General features: G+C 46.8%; 2 protein-coding genes and 1 gene segment (V, D, J or C); all 3 read left to right on the top strand.

Annotated features, from left to right (window-relative positions):
* LOC127394543 (T cell receptor alpha chain MC.7.G5-like) overlaps positions 1 to 18,797 on the top strand; it is a 116,034-nt gene that overhangs the window by 17,880 nt on the left and 79,357 nt on the right. The gene's annotated exons all lie outside the window — the stretch shown is intronic.
* LOC127394550 (T cell receptor alpha chain MC.7.G5-like) overlaps positions 1 to 18,797 on the top strand; it is a 56,967-nt gene that overhangs the window by 4,844 nt on the left and 33,326 nt on the right. The window contains exons 3-4 of the mRNA XM_051640586.1: positions 13,906 to 13,913; positions 17,846 to 17,904. Coding sequence (XP_051496546.1) covers positions 13,906 to 13,913; positions 17,846 to 17,904 — 67 coding nt within the window. The remainder of the gene's footprint in view (positions 1 to 13,905; positions 13,914 to 17,845; positions 17,905 to 18,797) is intronic.
* On the top strand, positions 3,390 to 6,409 carry LOC127394545 (T cell receptor delta variable 2-like). The segment is given in 2 exon segments: positions 3,390 to 3,571; positions 5,572 to 6,409. Coding segments are annotated over 2 exon segments (393 nt in total).

The raw sequence follows: 18,797 nt of genomic DNA on the forward strand, positions 1-18,797 counted from the left end.
AAGCCACGGAGACTGTCCACTTCCTGCTGCTAAGACAAGCAAAGGTAAAAAGTGGATTGGCCTCATTTTTGCCCTCCTCACTCTAGAGGTGTGACTGTGTCACACATACTGGCACACTGCAGGACACAGCTGTATCATTGTGCTGCCAACAGTGCCTTGTTCAGTACTGTGTTGAGAGTCTCCTGAGGGACAGAGATTCTGGAGCTGGGAAAAATGATCTTCACCATGGCTGTGCCAGCATATGTTCTCCTAATCCAGTCAGGTGGGTGTATTCATGCACTTCCTATTGTCTCCCACAGTTTTTAGTAGGCTATACGGAGGTCTGTGCTGATGAGATTATGAGACAAGGGAGAAATGCAGAGGGGTGAGGGAAGCAGATATCTGAAGTTACCTTTACTTGGGAAAGACAGAAAGATTTGGAGCAAACACAGCCTTATACACAGAGAAGAAAGCAAGCTGCTCCACAGACACATTTTTGCCCTTGTTACAGGTCTTGTTGGAGGTGACCCCCAGAAGCAATTCTTCTCTGAGGTGTCAGCCAGAATTGGGCAGCGAGTGGTTCTGCCCTGTCAGTCCACCACCGAGGACAATGTCAGAACTTTTAATTTCTTCTGGTACCGCCAGTTCTCAGGAAAGAGCTTGAAATTTATCCTGCAAGCATTTAGAGCTTCAGGGAATGACAAGTTCCATAATGGCAAGTTCTCTGTGGTGGTCTATGAAAATAAGACAGCCCCCTTAGAAATAGCAACTGTCTCTTCCCAGGACACTGCAATTTACTACTGTGCTCTGAAACACCACGTTAATCTAAGCTCCATCTTAGCTCGTGCAAAATCTGCATCACCAAGGACTGCACAGAAGGGGTGCAACTCTGCATTTTACAACCGTAGCAGTGCTTTCATTCCTGAAATGATCCTTATATGAACCTTTCCTATGTTTTCCATCTTAACTCCTCCCTGCTTTCCTCAAAAAACCCATCTCTGCAGAGGTATTCAGATCAGGGAATTAGAAACACAGGATGATGGGTCTGTTTGCAGATGAGCTGAGATACTCAGCTTTCCTCACTTCCTCACACAGAAACCAATACCCCTCACGGAAATTATCAACACCCTTGGCCATGCAGCATCAATCCTTACCTGCTCTTGGCTCCCCTGGGAGGTGACACTGCAGAACTCAGTTCTGCTGGGGTAACAGCATCCTGGCTGAGGTCTTGGCCCTGCTGTGAGCAGAGACAGGGGATCTATGTCTCTGCTTTGCCTGCCTTAGCCCTCGACACAGCTACATGATGAACCACAGACTGTAATCTTTCTCCTCTCTGCAGAGCAGCCAAGGACTAGGAAAGCACCATTTACCTTAATGCCTCAGGGCGGGGTATCCTCTGTGCTGTATATGGTTAAATGATTAGATCCTCCCACACTCTAGTCAGCAAAAAGTCATTTTCTTTGGTAAATACTAAAAAAGAGAAAAGCTAAGAAAGAGCAGTAAAACTAAGAAATACCTAAATGACCAGTAGCATTGTAGCCTGAAACAAAAATTTCAGAGCTTCCAAACCCCCCTGCTTTCTAACACTCCTCACCAAAGTGAGAGGCTAGGTGTGACTGGGTAAGGATTGCGCGATCAAGACCCCGTAACAACAACCAAGCTGTTACTGAGCAGGCATTCTTCATTGCAGCGCTGGGCAGCACTGGGGATTCTCCACCATGAGTGGTGAGAGTGAAACACCACAACTAATATACACCAAAAACACGCATATTCAGTTCCATGTCAACGAGTTCCCAGAATTATTTTACATAGTCATTTTCTTTCCTGGAATTGGCTATCTTTGTCATTATGCATGCTCGAGGGTCTCCTGTGGGGGTCTTTGTTGATTCTAGTCCTTTGTCGTCTTAGTCCTGTCTCCCCTCCTGGTCCTGTCTCCAGTGTCCCGCTGGTAGATTGCCCAGGTGGGTCAGAATCCACATCAGTGTTGCCTGTAGGCACCACAGGTTCCTAGAAGACTTGATGTTATCACAACCTACAGGATGCTTGGCATAATTGACTGATAGTTTCACAAAGCACAGAGTTTTAAAAGTAACCCTTAGTATAGCAAATTCATTATTTCAGTAAATTTTTATTTGGCTATATTTCTATTGAATTTACTAACGAATATCCTATGACGTATCAAGCCCATGAAGCAATAGGGTCTGTATACCCCCTGTTACTTCCCTGAGATCATCAAATAATGATGATTGATAAAGATGAAGATGAGGAAGAGGATGATGGCATTCTATTGGGATTGTGCTCACTGCTTGGTAGCACTACGACGCCAAAGACAATTTGGTTTGGACAGCCCAGAGCCCAGGCAGGACTCAGCTTGACCTAGCAATTCTAAGCACTTTCTCTTAATGCATCTCAGCTACTGGGTCCAGGATTGGCACAGACCAGTCCAGTACCAAGGGAGTAACAGGGCTCTGGCTAGAGCACAGACTGGGATGAAGGCAGGGCAGGTAGGGGTGACAAGGGTACAGGTAGGGTAAATGTGGGAAAAGGCAGGGGTAGCTAAGACACAGCAGTCCCAGCTATATGGACTCCTGTGTCCAAGTGTTTATTTCCCATCCTGGAAAGTATTACAAGAACACTTAGTTCCTGAGGCTCTGAGCATGACCCTGCAGCCTCAGCACCTCCCTACCAGTGTCACCCACTGCCCACCTGTGCTGTTTTCTCAACTTAGAAGGCACAGCAGTCATACCCCGATATCACTGGTCAATTTCAAAACAGCTCAGCAGAAACAAGAGAAGAAAAGTCGGCAAGACATGGGAGTGATTATCCTGGGGCTTGCAAGGCTGCAATGCTGATGAGGTAGCAGGAGCTGTGCACTGTGGAAAAGTGTGGGGCAAGGCAAAAGGAGTGTGGGGGGTTTCCTCACTGTGTCTCTTACCCCTATGGGGAAGCGACTGGAGAGAGGGAGAGACTCCAAAAGTTCCGTGAGCAACCTGTGCCAGTGCTCTATCGCTACGACAGTGAAGAATTGCCATAAAGGTGACAAAGAACAGGCTTTTGCTTTATGCAGCCCGCCGAGCTCCCCGTGGATGGCAGTACAGCCCCCCGTGTGTCTCGTCCCCGCGGGCAGGGCATGGGAGTGAGGCCGGGACGGGCCTGGGGTGCAGAAGGGGAGGGTCCGGCGAGGGGCCGCTGCGGACCGACAGCCCGCCCCTGGCCCTGCGGCGAGGTCCGGGGCTGGGGCTGAGGCACCGACCCCTTGGGCAGGGCTGGGCAGGGCGAGAAGGCGGCAGAGCGGCGGAGCCGCACTGGGAGCCGCGGGCCAGGAGCCCTCGTCTGCCGGGGCGCTGCGCTCCTCCTCTGGCCCGGAGCCGGCCCCGAGTCCCTCCCCGCACCTCCCTTCTCCTGCCCCGACGGGCCCGGGTGTGCTGGGGGCGGGCAGAGGCATCGGCGCTGCCCCGGCGAGGGGCCGAACCAGCGGGGCGAGCAGGAGCGGGCCGGGCGAGGCTCTGCTCGACTCCTCTGCGGCTAGGAATGATGGCGGCCGGGCTGGGGCCGTGGCTTCTGGCCTTGTGCTTGGCCGCGGGGCCGGCAGGTGAGAGCCGGCAGCAGAGGGAAGCGAGGCCGGGGCCGGCGCAGGGACCGGGGCTGCTCCCGCGATTGGGGCTGCTCCCGCGAGAGGGAGGGGGTGAGAGAAAGAAAGGGAGAGGGAGTAGACAGTAGGAAGGAGAGAAGGCACAGAGGGAGCGTGAAGGGCGAGGGAGGCTTTCAGACCGGGGCCGGAGTGTCGCGGTCGGCTGTGCCTCAGCCGCCAGGAGGGCAGCGGGGCCTTTCCCGGGCGCGCGGCTTTGCCGGGGCAGCGGGTGAACATCCCGGGCCCGGGGCGCGCCCTGCCCGGCTGCCTGTGCTCTCCGCTGCAGGGGTGTGGGCGCAGCCGAGGCTGGTGGAGGCCGGTGGAGGGATGCGAGCACCCAGGGACTCTGTGCTTCTCTCCTGCCGCGGGTCCGGCTTCAATTTTGAGCAAGCCTCCATTTGGTGGTACCGTCAGACACCGAATGGCAGATTCGAGTTAGTGTCCACCTGTTGGGCCTCGGATAATCCATATTATGGAGCAGTAGAGCAGGGTCGAGCCACGGTTTCCCGGGACAATTCCCAGTCTGAGTCTTACCTGTCCCTGCATGCCCTGCATTCCCGGGACACTACTGGCTACTTTTGCGCTGTTCTCTACCATTTGCAGGGTGACAGGAAATCCAGAGTAGCTATAACACAAGCGTCCTGCTAGGATCCTAGCACAGGGCCTTGGAGCATAAAGGCAGAGGAGTAACACATTTGTTCATGGTTTGTTCTTACTTCCTCTTCAGTCTCTTTCACAGGCAGAATGAAACAGGGAAAGGGTTTTTGTTTAAGTAGAAACTCAACAAGCATTGAAGAACTGAAATTTGAACATGAAGAGCCAGAGCTGAATTGAGTTTTGAAACCCCATGTTGTTTAAGGAGCCTCAGAGTAGTGCAAGTGCAGGAGCTGGGCAGCAGAGACTTTTCCCCTGGGTATTGTAGAGTCTTACAAGAGCAGAGGGGGAGAATCACCTACCTTGACTTGGTCTCACTTCTTTTGCTGCAGCCCAGGATCCAATAGTTTTCTGTGTTGCAAGCATGCATTAATAACTCTTGTTGACCTTTTATTGGCCAACACCCTCAAGTCCTTTACCTCAAGGCTGCTTTCAATGCATTCTCCACTGAGCCTTTAGTTTTGCTTGGGGTTGCCCCAAACCACGTGCAGGACCTTACCCTGGGCATTTTTTAACTTCCTGCTATTTTCAGGGGCCCAACTCTCAAGCCTGTCAAGATCTGTCTGGATAGTATCCATTCCTTCCAAGAGTGCTGAGCACACCACACACCTTGGTATAGTTAGTAAACTTGCTGAGGGTGCACTCAATCCTACTATCCGTGATGCTGACACAGATATTGAGCAGCACTGTTCCCGGTACCTACCCATGAGGAACACCATTTGCCACTGGTCTCCACCTGAAAATTGAGCCATTTGCCACAAGTCTTTGAGGGCCACCATCCAGCCAATTCCTTATCCACTTTGTGGTCAATTCATCAAGTCCATGTTCTCCAATGTAAATACAAAGATGATATTTTGTGGGATAGTGTCAAATGCTTGCAAAGACCAGGTTGAGGACAGCAACTTAGGGCTTAAGCTGCACTTGGCTGTCAGGTGTCATTGTCGTCGTCCCCTGTGAACATTCAGAAGAGTTTCAGGAACAGGAGAGTGGGTTCCTTGTTTTTCCAGCTTGGCAAAGACAAAGGGATTTGCCTACGCATGGTGCAAAACCTTCCTGCTTCAGATAGGAGAACTGGGAAAAGTTCCTGTCTGACAGGGAAAAGGAAAGAGGGAAATGGGGTGTCTCCCTCCTTATGAGCCCTGATTCCTAGTCCTAGCTCTATTCCTCTGCCCATCTTGGTCAGCTGCGTTCAAAGACAAAAGATTTAGTCCTCCTGCTGGTCCAGTGCCATTGTAATGCCCTCACCAGCATTGTCCTGACGTTTGCTGAATCTTGGAGTGATCATGGCTTGTTCTTCTTCACTGCAGCAGTCACTGCCCAGGTGGCCTTGGAGCAACATGTCAGGAAAGTGGCCGTGCAAGAGGGCAATGGAGTCACCTTCCACTGCAGCATGAGTGGAGACAGAATGGACAGGTACTACATGTTTTGGTACCGACAGGGGCCTCGTGGCTCTCTGGACTGGATTTACCGGGAGGGTGATGCCTATGGAACAGGTTTCCAGGATCGCTTTAAGGGATCAGTGGAAAGCTCCAAGAACAGATGCACCCTGCAGATCCTGTCAGCAAAGCATGGGGATGAAGCAGTGTATTACTGTGCTGCTAGGCTCACCCTGGAGCAACTCTGCAGCAGAGGGGACTAAAAACTGAGAAGAAATACAGATCTCTCAGCATTTCTTTCTAGCACCTGATAACCACAGTTTGGTGTCACACAATGGCAGGTGCAGGAAACGGACCTGTGGTGTGCTTGCAGTAAAGGGTGATGAAGGGAAGTGTGGATGAAGGGCTAAGAGCATGTATGATGCAGGAGGATCTATGAAGTGGCAACTTCAGAGGCTGTATGGTGAAGTGCAGGTGAGTGCCTGGGCTTCTGTCCAGCATGGCCCAGTTTCTTCCATTGCTCCAGGATGAAGTATGCAAGGTCTGTGTCCCAGACAGAACGGACGGCAGATGAGATGTATATGCACTAGTCAAGATTTATTGCAGATAACGTTGGGGTCTTAACTATTCATCATGCAAGGCGCAAGTACAGGAAAAGCATAGAGAAACTGGGAGATCCAAACAGAACTGCAGTTTGAATGCAAAGTGTGTATCAGCAGTGAATTTTACTACTTGTAATTAAATCAAACAACAAAGGTTAACCATTAAAATGCCAGCAACTGGATTCTAATCAAATTCTATACTAGGCTTAGGATATTAATTATCACTCTTAAAGGATTCTACAGTCTTTGTGGGGAACTGTCCATCTTCTCTCCCCCCACATAAGACTAAACAAAATGCCTTTCAAGCCAGCAAAGCCAGAGTGGTGTCTTTTTACTGATTTAGCCAAGGACAGAATGGAACAGGCCTCTTGCTCTACCAGATAACTCCACAGCAAGAAAAACAACATAAGGGTTATGATAACTGGCAGGAAAATGGACAATAGGTTAAAGACTGCCTCTAACAGAGCACGTACCTGGCCAGTGCTAATTGGCTAATTTGAACTGATACTTTCTCGAACAGTGATTTCTGATCTATAAAAGAGGGCAAGATCCGCAGGCCGGTGCTCTCTGCCTGACCGGGACGAGACCCTGCTGCAGTACCTGGACCTGCCCGGAACGCCAGCCTCGCTGTCCGGAGGAGCCGAGAAGGAAGGGGGGGCTGCCTGTGCCCGCGCCGCGAGAACCCTGCCTGCCCAGCCTGAACCAAACCGGACCAAAGTAGGAGCTTGCCCAGCCTGCCTTCGCCACCCACTTTGGGACTAGAGCCGTGCTTGCCGCAGCTGCTGCTGCTGGGAGGGGTCGCCCCGGTTCCCGGGAAGCCCCCCCACGGATCTCCTGCCGAGCCTGCCAGCCGCATCCCGGGAACCACACGCTACGAAAGGTGGGTAGATACACACACACACATACATACACACTCTAACTTCCCTGCCGGGCCCAACTCCTACCCTTTCACTCCTGCTCCTCAACTGGACAAAGGGGATAATGCAATGAAAGGCTGCTGGGCCAAGATAAGGACAGGGAGATTACCCAGCAGTTACTGTCACAAGCAAAACAGACAGCCTGGGGATATTAACATAAATCTGCATAGGATAATGAGGAATAAGAACAAATCTAAAACACCTTCCCCTGACTCCTTGCTTGCTAGTATGGACTGCCCTTGAGCTCAGCACTGGTGAGACTAATCTACAGTGTCCACTCCTGGGCTCCCCAGTGCAGCAAAGACATGGATATACCAGAGCAAACGCAGTGAAGGGCCATGAAGATGAGGAAGGGAGCATAAGACCTACAAGTAGAGCCTGAGAGATTGGGGTTGATTTAGCATAGAGAAGAAAATGCTGTGGGAGGATTTGTCAGTGTGTGTAAATATCGGAGGCTGTGTAGTCACCATTGGAGATATTCAAACCTGAACAGGTGAAGGCTGTGGGCAGCCTACCATCCCTAACCTCAGTAGACAGCTATGCCACGCGGAGCTGTCTGTTTAGTCACCTGCAACAGGTTGGGAGAGTGAATCGGAAGGGTAAAAGTTAGAAGAGTCTGTGTTAAGATACAAGCAGTTTAATATGTAAAGCAAAATTACAAGTACAAACGCAGCAATGTAAGGAATTAATTCTCTACTTCCCATTGGTAGGCAGATACTTAGGCATTTTCAGCAAAGCAGGGCTTCTTCATGCATGGTGGCTACATGGGAAAGGCAAATGTCATGACTCCAAATATCCCTCTTTCCTCCTCCTTTTCCCCAGCTTCTATTGCTTTGCATGATGTCATGCAGTATGGAATATCTCTTTTTGGCTGGTTTTGTTCAGCTGCTCCCTGATGTTCAGATTAATCCCTCTGTGTTTCAGTGTGTGTGCCTTGCTTCTTGATCTGTCACTGAGCACCACTGCAAAGAGCCTGGCTCTACCTTCCCTGCACCCTCCCTTCACCTGTTTCTATTGATGAGATCCTGAGCCTTCTCCAGGGTGAACACAGTTCGCTAAGCCTTTCCTCTTGTAACATGTGGTTTTCTCTTACAGTTTTTGTTTAAGCAGAAGTTTAAGCATTGAAGAACTGAAATTTGAACATGAAGAGCCAGAGCTGAATTGAGTTTTGAAACCTCATGTTGTTTAAGGAGCCTCAGAGTAGTGCAACTGCAGGAGCTGGGCAGCAGAGTGACTTTTCTCCTGGGTATCGTAAAGTCATACCTTAAAGATCCTCTAGTTCCATTGCCCCTGCCATGCGCAGGGACAACGTCCACTAGACCATTTGGTTCCAAGCCCAGTCCAACCTGGCCTTGAATACTTCTAGGAATCCACAACTTCCCTGTGCAAATTGGAAGTGTCTAACCACCTACATGGTGAAGAATTTCTTCCTTCTATATATTTTAGTTCTTCTCTCTTTCAGTTTGGAACAGTTCTCCCTCATCCTTTCACTAAGTGCCTTTGTAAGTGTCCCTCTTCAGCTTTTTTATAATTTCCTCTGTGTCCCGAACAGGACAGGATGGCAGATGAGAGGTATATGCACAGATCAAGATTGATTGCATATAACACTGGGGTCCTAACTACTTACAGTAGAAGGCACAAGCACAGTCAAATTGTAGGGAAACTCTGAGGCTGGAACAGAAGTTGAATTAGAATGCAAAAGGTATCTTAACAATAAAATGTATTGCTTGTATTTAGATCAAACATCAAAGGTTAACCACTAAAATGCTAGCAACTTAGCTATTATCAAGTTTTATACTAGGCCTAAAACATTAATTTTCACTTTTAAAGGATTCTATAATCTTAAAACTCAGTGATGAAAATTACTGGACATTAAGTTGGCTAATAAAGACAATGAAAGAGTTAATATGTCTCACCCTTGCCCAGCCACAGCTGGGTGTCCCTGGGTGGGTATTCATTCTCGAGAATTAGTCTCTCTGGCAGGCATCCCCGCTAGAGGAGAGAAGGTCCAGCAACCTCCTGAGAAAGTGTACGAGAAGCCCCCCAGTCAAAGCTGGGACCAGACTTCTGTAGAATAAAGTGAATTGACTGCTGTCATTTAACTATTATCCATACCTCCAACATCTCTCATTGGAGAATAAAAGGAAAACAGTAGAAAAACCATGAAGGTCTTGTTATCACCAAGTAAAGTCTTATGTCTGTTCCTTCACTTTATCGCCGTTTCAGGTCTTGTCATGGCTGGGCTGGGCTCAGACTTCTTCCAGCACCAGAGAGCAGTTGGTGTTATGTATATCAATTTGGCCTCTGTTTGTACCTTTCAAGGTTGTTACCAGCTCAGAGCTTGCTGGGCCTTTCCCTTCTCATGGGAATCTTTCCACTCCAGGTCTGGGCCTGCAAAACTGAGAGACAAAAAGCAGTTGAATCATAGAGGGAACCTGTTGAGAGATGGAGCGTCCTCATGACCTCATGAAGTGGTAATGCAGGTACGTCTTGCCTCCCTGCTAGAAAAGTATCCCTCATGTATAGGAATGCATCACAAATAGGTTTTAAAATGTGTGAGAAAACCTGTGCCTGTATATTGGTATTAATTTAAATTAAATCAAATTAAATACAATGAGAGAGACTAATTCTTCTCTTTTACTATACTATTTTAATATTTTAATATGTGTGGTTTACGTGGGATCAATTGCATTTTGCAGTTTGTGCACTATACTTTTAAACATAGTGCAACTACTAAAACCAGACATAATTTCACCAATATTGAAAATGTTTTGATAAGATGTAAAACTTGAGTTCAAAATTCCAGTTGCCATTGGTGAACATTCAAACAAGGTTTTCCACCACTGGTGCTCTCCATGCTTCTTGACTCTTCAGGGCTCTACACTCTTTTCAGGTGTATTCTGTCTGTGTCACAATGTACTGTAATCAGAATTCTCTGGCCTTTTTCTTTCAATTGTTATATCAGTTCCTGTAATAGTTTCTTGACCAAAGTAATTTCCATCCCCATTTGGGTTGAAGATATGGTGTTGTACAACACGTCATCTTCTTGTAAAGTCTGGTGTGTGGTCATGGGCACAGAGTAGTTGAAGTCACATCCCGCATATAACGGCGAAATTACAAACACACAGATTTGAATGATTGTCACGTTGTACTGTTTCATTTTCTATTGTTCAATTGCTACAGAGAGTTCTTAAGCATACACACCCTTCCCCAGGATGTACTATGATAGATTCAGGATTATCATCAGAACACATTTCAAAATGACAAACACTGTTCAGTATCTAGACAAATGTCTCGAGCCCTTAGGGCATTGCCTTTGCAAATTAATCCAGTCTGGGGTAGGAAGAGAAGAAAACCAGAAGCAAAGTCCTGCAGCAGTAGTTTTAGTGTCAGCATGCCTGTTTTTAAAGGCAATTAATAATCCAGAAATAAATGTCAGGCCCTGCTTTATCAGACCCCTGACAGGTCATAATACATTGAGTGAGGAGACCCAAAGTTTGCCCGGCGCTTACAGTTTTTTTCTCTCCCTTCCAGGGAACCTGGGTTTCTCCTCCCCACCCACCCCGCAGGATGTTTTTGGTTTCTCTCACTCTAATTTTTTATATACATAAATATTTTATTTTATTTTTTAATTATTTTTTTTTTACTGCCTGTTCTGTGTCAGCCACCATTTCTGGTATGTGAGCTGCTGGCTGACCAATGTGCAGGGGAGTTCCAAGGGTAGTGCCTTCCTCCAAAGCTGATGCTGTTCCTCTGCTGTGCAGGGAGGCTGGTTTTTCTTTTCATTTCTATCACAAGAGCAGAAGTCGAAGTTTGCACCTGGTGTCTGAAGCATATTTGCCCTTCATGTTTTAAAGCTTTGTCTGGTGGTTTAGCTTGCTTGTTAGAATCTGACCAGCCTGTATCTCTTGCACGAGTTACTATGTGTAAGAATTCTGCCCACATAGGAATAAGCCATCCTGGCTGACCAGCTTGTAATTCCTGATTGTAAAGCTGATCTGCTATGGTGCCATCTTTGCACCTTCCTAAATAACCTTTTAGATCTGCCAGAGCACCCCTTTATAGTGGCTTTATCATATCAGGATTCACCTCAGCAGTGATTGGGGTACCTCTGTCAGCATGATCATGCATTGCCTGTAAACAGGCTGCTTTTGTAATAGCAGTTAACAGACCATCAATTCAATGAATGGGTATAATAATTGGTTCTCCCCTATCCTGTGGATCTGTTCCTCCAGCTCAATAGGCAACTTGATTAGTGATAGAATGAGGACCAGGACCAAGATTTAACTGGACTTCTGGACTCCAAAGCCCACCGGCTTCAGTATTATCTAGTATTACTGGTTCTCCTCCAGCAAGGCACGCTTTCCATAAATACTGACTTCCTGTTTCTCCTGGCTGCCACCCATATTTATTCTGTAATTTTGACATCTGCAGAGGATTTCAAGGTGCACTCTTAATTTTAGTTCTCCTCTGACCTCTTTGCAACCCCTTTGATACCTCAGTTTTGATTACAGGTCTCATTTTTAGTGGTGCTTCCTTCCCATCTTTGAAATCCAGAAGTTTAATTGTTCCAGGGGAAGAGGCAGTGGGAGCAGCAACTGGCATTAGAGAAACAGCAGGAGCAGTGCTTGCAGTGTGGGCAGCAATAATCCTTCCCACAGCAGGAGTGGTGCCTATTACAGGAGCACCAGTAGCCACAACAGCACTTGTTGCAGCAGAGGAGGAGGCAGCAACAACAGGAGGAACAGTTTTGGTAAAGCCTCCTGTAACCACACTTGCTGTGGAAGCAGTGGTATTGGTCTCTGCTGTTCAGGAAGAGGCTGGAGCTGGCAGAGAAAGCCATTTGTCCTCCTTATAATCCTCCTCAGGATTTAAATGGAACAAATGCAAGTGTGTGGCTTGTGGGAGGCTGTGAAGACAGGTGTGTTTCTGCAGTCACCCAAATGGAGAAAGGCTGTTTAATTGCATCTGAGCTCTCACTGACAAGCAGGCTGCAATCTCACTGCTCTGGGAAGATTTAGCAGCAAGCAAAGGGTGTGAGAGGGGCAGCAGTATGTACCCAGGCCTGTGGCAAGGGCTATTTAGAGCTTGTTCTCTTTGTTCTGCCAGCACTTCAAGACACTGAAAGCCAACTTGATGACTTTCCTGGAGAAGTGAGGCAATAAGGAGAAAATAACTTGACACAATAAAGGGAACTGCAGATGAACATGTTCATGTTAACAGTGGAACATGCAGGGGCACTGGTATTAAAAAAAGCTGTTAAAAATGAGAAATATACCCTTGTGGTTAGTAGCAACAAAAATGCAAATGAACATGTTGAGTAATACAGCATGGAACCAGGCAGATTTGTGAACAGATGAAACAATGCTGTTTCCTGTTATGCCTTAGAACTGGACTTGAGGATTCAGAAACTGCTGCACAATTCCAGGTAACCATTAGTCAAAAACATTAAAGTCAGATAAAAATCAAATGAAACCCCAAATTTAGTCAACCATAACTAAATGTTGCCCACCTTCAAGCTCAGCTAAAAGCACGCATAATTCAATCCAAAGTCCAAAGCATATCCAGCTCAGTGGTCAAATAATCCAGTACACAAGATCAAAGAAACTGAGGAAAATGTGGTGCATGTAATGAGGAGAAAAACTCCCAAGACCCTTACAAAAATTGCACTAAACCAAGAAATACTAAAATTCAAATACTTGAGTAATTCAGCAACTTTCACACATCAAGACAGAACCCATTAAGCTACCATCACCTAAACAAAAATAACCTTTGGACAATTCATAGATGTGGGCTTACTTTTTATTTGGCATAGAAAAACAGGCTTTGGGAACACAAATACCAGGCAGCTGGTCCCCAGATATTCTTTAAGATTTTTTGTCCTAAGTCTCTTGATGTTTGTTAAAAGTGCAGGTTGGTGGTCCTGCTTTTTTACATTGCATCCTCCTCTCCGGATCCTGAGCTTAGTCACTGCACAGGGTCACTAAAGCCAAGGCTGCCAATGCTTCCTCCTTTGCAAGCAGGAGGTCCAGATCATTTGTGTCAGGATACTTTCATCAGTACACTACAGAAAACTGCCTGTTTGCTTGGGCCCTGCTGTGCTGTCTTGACAGCAGACATCTGGCATTGTTCATGACTGGTCCCATGAGGACCACTTGTTTGAAGAAGCCCTTGTCTGCTTCTTCTTCCTGAGCAGGTATCTCTAGTAGCAACCCACCATAATGTCACCCCTGCTGATCTGCCCTCCAGTCCTGACCTGTACACTGTTAGCTGGCTCACTGAACCTCCCAAAGCAGGGCTCCATGCATTCCAGCTGCTGTCTGACAGACAGGGCAGTTGCTCCTCCTTGGCTTCCCACCCTGTCCTTCCTAAACAGCCTGGCTCTATCCATACTTCTTTAAGCTACTGCACAATATGTCCATGATCCCAGAGCTCTGCAAGCAGGTCATGGGGGAAAAACTGGGCCATGCAGGAGAGAAGCCCGGGCAGTGGGCACTAACTGGCACTTTACCATGTGTGTCAGTTCTTGGGTCGTGTGAACTCTCCCACCACATCTCTGTGTTGTCAATGAGATCACAGCCCTGAAACTACTAGCAGAGATATACTTTCTCATTTGTTCCCCATTTTCCATGTCCTTGTGTGCAGGCACTTCAGAGAGGCACCCAGCCCTGCTGATTTCCCAAAAACTATGAGGGCTTTTGTACCAATCCTTTCCACCACTTTCTTACTTTCTTCCAGCAGGTCAGCCCCTAACGTATACTGATGTGTGGGGTTGCTCCTCCCCAGGTGCAGGACCTTACATTTGCTCTTGTTGAACCTCATGCAGTTCCTCTCTGCCCAACTCTCCAGCCTGTCCAGGTCATACTAGATGGCAGCAGAGCCCTCTGGAGTATCAGCCACCTTTTCGAGTTTTGTATCATCAGTGAACTTGGTCATTGATGAATATGTTGAGCAAGACCATACCCAGTACAGACCACTGGGGAGCATCGCTGGTAACAGGCCCCTAACTTGACCCTGCACCACTGGTCATGACCCTCTGAGCTCTGTTACTCAACCAGCTCTCAACCCACCTCACTGTGCACTCACCTAACCATCTAACATTTCCTAAGTTTCTTAGTGAGGGTGTTATGGGAGACAGTGTGTTCTGGTTTAACTATTAAAGGTGAATCAAAAAAAAACAGAGGACAGAATTGTTATTATCCCCCTCTCCCTCCTCCCTCGCAAGTGAAGATAGAAGGGGAGTAAGGAGGAGAGCCTTAGACTTTGAAAATTGAAATTAGAAACAAATGTACTGTAACACAAGGGAAAAAGGTAAAATGTGGGGGAAAAACATATATATATATATAGATATATATATAGATATATATACACAAAACTGATCTCGATGATGGCAGGGATATGGGGGATATGGGAAAGGCAGGGCTGCTCCAGGGGAGAGGTTCATGGCCCCTCCCAGCACCCAATGCAGTTGGATTCTGGAGCGAGAATCCAACTCGGATTCTCCCAAAGGAGAGGTTCCAAAGGAACCGGCAGAAGCCCCAGCAAGGAGAAAGGAGCAGGAACGGAGAAGGGACCGGCTTCCAGCTTTCCTGGCTTTTATAGATTGTCACAGGAAGAGGGCAGGAATACTGACCCCTTCCTGTCTTAGAGGGTCCTAATGATCCTCTCTATAGGTATCCAACACCATACCGGGGTCTCCCAAATCATAACAAAGTGTCAAAACCCTTGCTGAAGACAAGGTACATAACATCCACTGCTCTCCCCTCATCTAACAAGGCAGTTATGACATCATAGAAGGCTATCAGATTGCTCAAGCGTGATTTCACGTTGGTGGATCCATGCTGACCTCTCTCCTAATGACTTTCCTTGCTTTCACATGTTTTGAGATTACATCCAGAGTAATTTGTTCCATCACCTTTCCAGGGACAGAGGTTGGACTAACTGGCCTGTACTTCCCTGGCTCTTCCTTCTTGCCTTCTTCAAGACTGGAGGGATATTGGCCATCCTCCAGCCCTCAGGCACCTCTCCTGTTCTCCATGGCCTCTCAAAGATGATGCACAGTGGCCTAGCAATAACACCTGCCAGCTCTCTCAGCACTCGTGAGTGCGTGTCATCAGGGTCCATGGATTTATGGGTGTCTAGTTTGGCCAAGTGGTCTCTAACCCGGTCCTCCTCTACTGAGGGAAAGCCTTCCTCTCTCCATGCCTTATATCTCACCTCCATGGTCTGGGATGCATGAGGGACAGTTTTAGCAGTGAAGACTGAGGCAAAGAAGGCATTCAATAACTCTGCCTTCTCTGCGTCTTCCACCACTAGGGTGCCCACCTCACTCATCAGCGGGCCTGCATTTTCCCTAGTCATCCTTTTTCTATTGATGTACTGAAAAAAACCCAAACAACCCTTCTTGTTGTCTTTGATACCATTTGCCAGATTTAATTCCTGGTGGGTCTTAGCTTTCCTCATTGCAGCCCTGCATTCTCTTACAACATTCTTATATTTCTCTCAGGTGGCCAGTCTTGTTTTCCACATTCTGTACATTTCTTTCTTCCATTTGAGTTTCTCCAGAAGATCCTCACTCATCCATGCAGGTCTCCTGCCTCCTCTTCTTGATTTCTTACTCATAGGGACAAACTGATCTTGATCTTGGAGGACGTAGTGTTTGAATAAGACCAGTTCTCATGGACATGCCCTTCTAGAGCCCTTACCCATGGTAATCACAGAATCTTCATGGTTGGAAAAGACTTCTAAGATCATTGAGTCCAACCGTGAACCCAGGAAAAAAGCCATCCATGCCTACTAGAGCATGTCCTGAAGTGCTGTGTCTACATGTTTTCTGAATACCTCCAGGGATGGTGTCTCCACCGTCTCCCTGGGCAGCCTGTAATCCTACTTAGTTCTTTACTTCATCCATGCAGGATACTGAACTCCACCATCCCATGGTCGCTACAGCCAAGGTTGCCCCTAACCTTCACATCCCCAGCAAGTCTTTCTTTGTTTGTTAATACTCGGTCCAGCAGTACACCTCTCCTGGAAGGATCCTCCACCACCTATGTTAGCAAGTTATCATCAGCACTCTGCAGGAATCTCGTGGGCTGAGTGTGCCTGGCTGTGTTGCTTTTCCAGAAAAGTTCAGGGTGGTTGAAGTCCCCTGTGAGGACCAGTGCCTGTAATTGTGAGGCTACTTTCAGCTGTCTGTTGAAGGTCTCATTGACCTCCTCATCCCGATCAGATGGCCTGAAGCAAGTGTCGCGCAACAGTGTTACCCATGTTAGCCTGCCTCTTAACTCCTACCCAAAAGCTCTCAACTGGTTCTTCATTCTCTCTTAGGCATTGCTTGATACATTCAAGGTGCTCTTTCACTTCAAGAGCCACTCCACCACTCTGCCTTGCTGTCCTGTCTTTCCTGAACAGTACGTAGCCATCCATGACAACATTCCAGTCGTTCAAGCTATCTCACCATGTCTCAGTAATTGCAAAGAGATCATAGCCCTGGTCATAGAAAACAAGTCCCTTTTGCCAATGCCAGCTGTGCAACCAACTGTGAGCAGCAGGACCCAGCCACATCTCCTTCTCACTGTCAGAAGCCATAAGCTCCTAGTCTTCATCTTCATGGGAATTTCCATTTCCCAGCTTGATATGCACAGACTCAACCTGCTTCTCCTTTGATAGAAAAGGGAGGGGTGGGCTCTTGAAGCTGCAGGGTCGCAGAGATTGAGTCCATTGCTTGCCATCAAGGTTCGGGTAGTTCTAACAATGCAGAAATTGATCATCAATCAACAAAGCCTAACAAAGCACCACCACTGTGTCTACTTTCTCACCTTACCTAAAAGAGCATGAAGACTTCCTAAAGCACCATTTAACCCCAGACACAAACTCTAAGAGCCCAGATCAGGCACACTCTTCATGCTCCTGAGCACTGAAACCAAATTCATGGTGAAAAAGTAGACAGCTTCCTGCAGCACAGAAGGATTTTCCGTAATGCTTTGAAATAGCACTGAAAGTACTGACTTGCTTTTTTTCCTACTTTCTGTCCAGCTTGACTCCGTGAGACTTTTCAGAGCTGCCTAGTAATCCTAAAGGTTTGACTGATAATTCAGTCTTCTTGTCTTATTTTAGACCATTCTGTGAAAGCCATGTCAAGTTCCTTGATGTGGCATGTTGGGAGAGAAACCGCTCGAGAAGTCATGTGACTGTCTCTATAATCCACAGTTCTGTGTAGTGAAAAGGAAGAAACAGTTTTTGTAATGGAATATATCGCTGTGTTTGGGACTGGAGTACCACAATGATATAAACAGCATAGGGACCTGTGCAAAAACCCAGTGATGGGAAAAAAAGGCAATATATTTTGGGGAGGAAAGGGTATGGGTGACTGAAATGATTTAGGAGACGAATGCAGAATACTTTTCATATTTCTGTTTATCCTGGGAATACAGAGCTCACAGAGTTTCTAAAAGATGGAAGAAAGGGAGAACTTGAAAATTCTGTGTTCAGTCAAGCTGTTTGAAATCATTGAGCTATTCAGTTATGGTTTTTCCCTTTCCAGTTTTGGAAGAAAGTCTGACTCTGGATACCCTTGTGGGATTGCATACGTGGATAATTGGGACAAATATCTGGCTTCTTATGTCCTGTTTTTACAACACTTTTGAATACCATGAGGAAAGAGTTATTTATATGACTAAGGCTTAGCAGTGTGAGGAATGATAAGCTCACATTTGGAAAGGGGACCACTCTCACAGTTAAGCCAAGTAAGTATCATTATTTTATTTCTCAAAATTATGTTAAAATTAAGGTGAGGGAGGACAAAGGGGTGGTTTGGGTTCACTGTAAGAATTTTCTGCTGCAGTAATCCCTAGAGTGGACTCTCTCTAGCCAGAGTTTCCAGCTGAATCCTCAGGTTGTGTCTGCTTAGGAAAGCTTTAGAGGAACAATTGTGTTACCTCTGTATATCAGCATTACTCCATTAATCCCAAACACCTGGAGTGCATGATGGACAATTAACACCTTATAGTTTATTCCCAGTCTGGATAATACTCCGGTTCACATTTACTTTGAAGTGTGCGATCCTCCAATGGATTTTTACTGTCTCATTTTGAGATAGGTCCTTAGCTTTCTGTTATGACAAGGTAGCTTTTTTGGAAACATGCATTGGTAGTCACTAGTCACAGTTCAAGGCATAATCTCCTGTAGAGGGCTGAGTTAAGGATAGATAAGGGGTTTAGTTTATTCTAGATAAAACTTCCATTAAGAAAACTAAGGCCCAGAACATCACAGAACATAAAGCTCTTCCCATTACTTTGTAAGATGAAAGGGAAAAGATGCACAACTTTTTGTGCTAATAAAAATCCCTCCCAAAAGGAAACAGTGGTAGGAATTCATGTCTGTGTTTTCATGTAATGGAAAATAGTGGGACTCAGCTGAGCCTCTGGGTTCTGATAAATAATTATGTGAACTACAAGTGCACCCTGTGCCATTAGCTCTTGTTCAGGATCTTTCCCAGTGAGTTGTCCCAGAGAAGCAGCTTGATAGTGGTGGTTGGAAATACTGGAGATCAGAAAACAAGAAAAACCTCTAAAGATCTTCTCAGGTAACTAAGAATGCACAGGACTAACAGGCTCCAACAAAAACATATTACAGCACC

This window comes from Apus apus, chromosome 25 (assembly GCF_020740795.1).
Source record: "Apus apus isolate bApuApu2 chromosome 25, bApuApu2.pri.cur, whole genome shotgun sequence".
NCBI classification, from domain to species: domain Eukaryota; kingdom Metazoa; phylum Chordata; class Aves; order Apodiformes; family Apodidae; genus Apus; species Apus apus.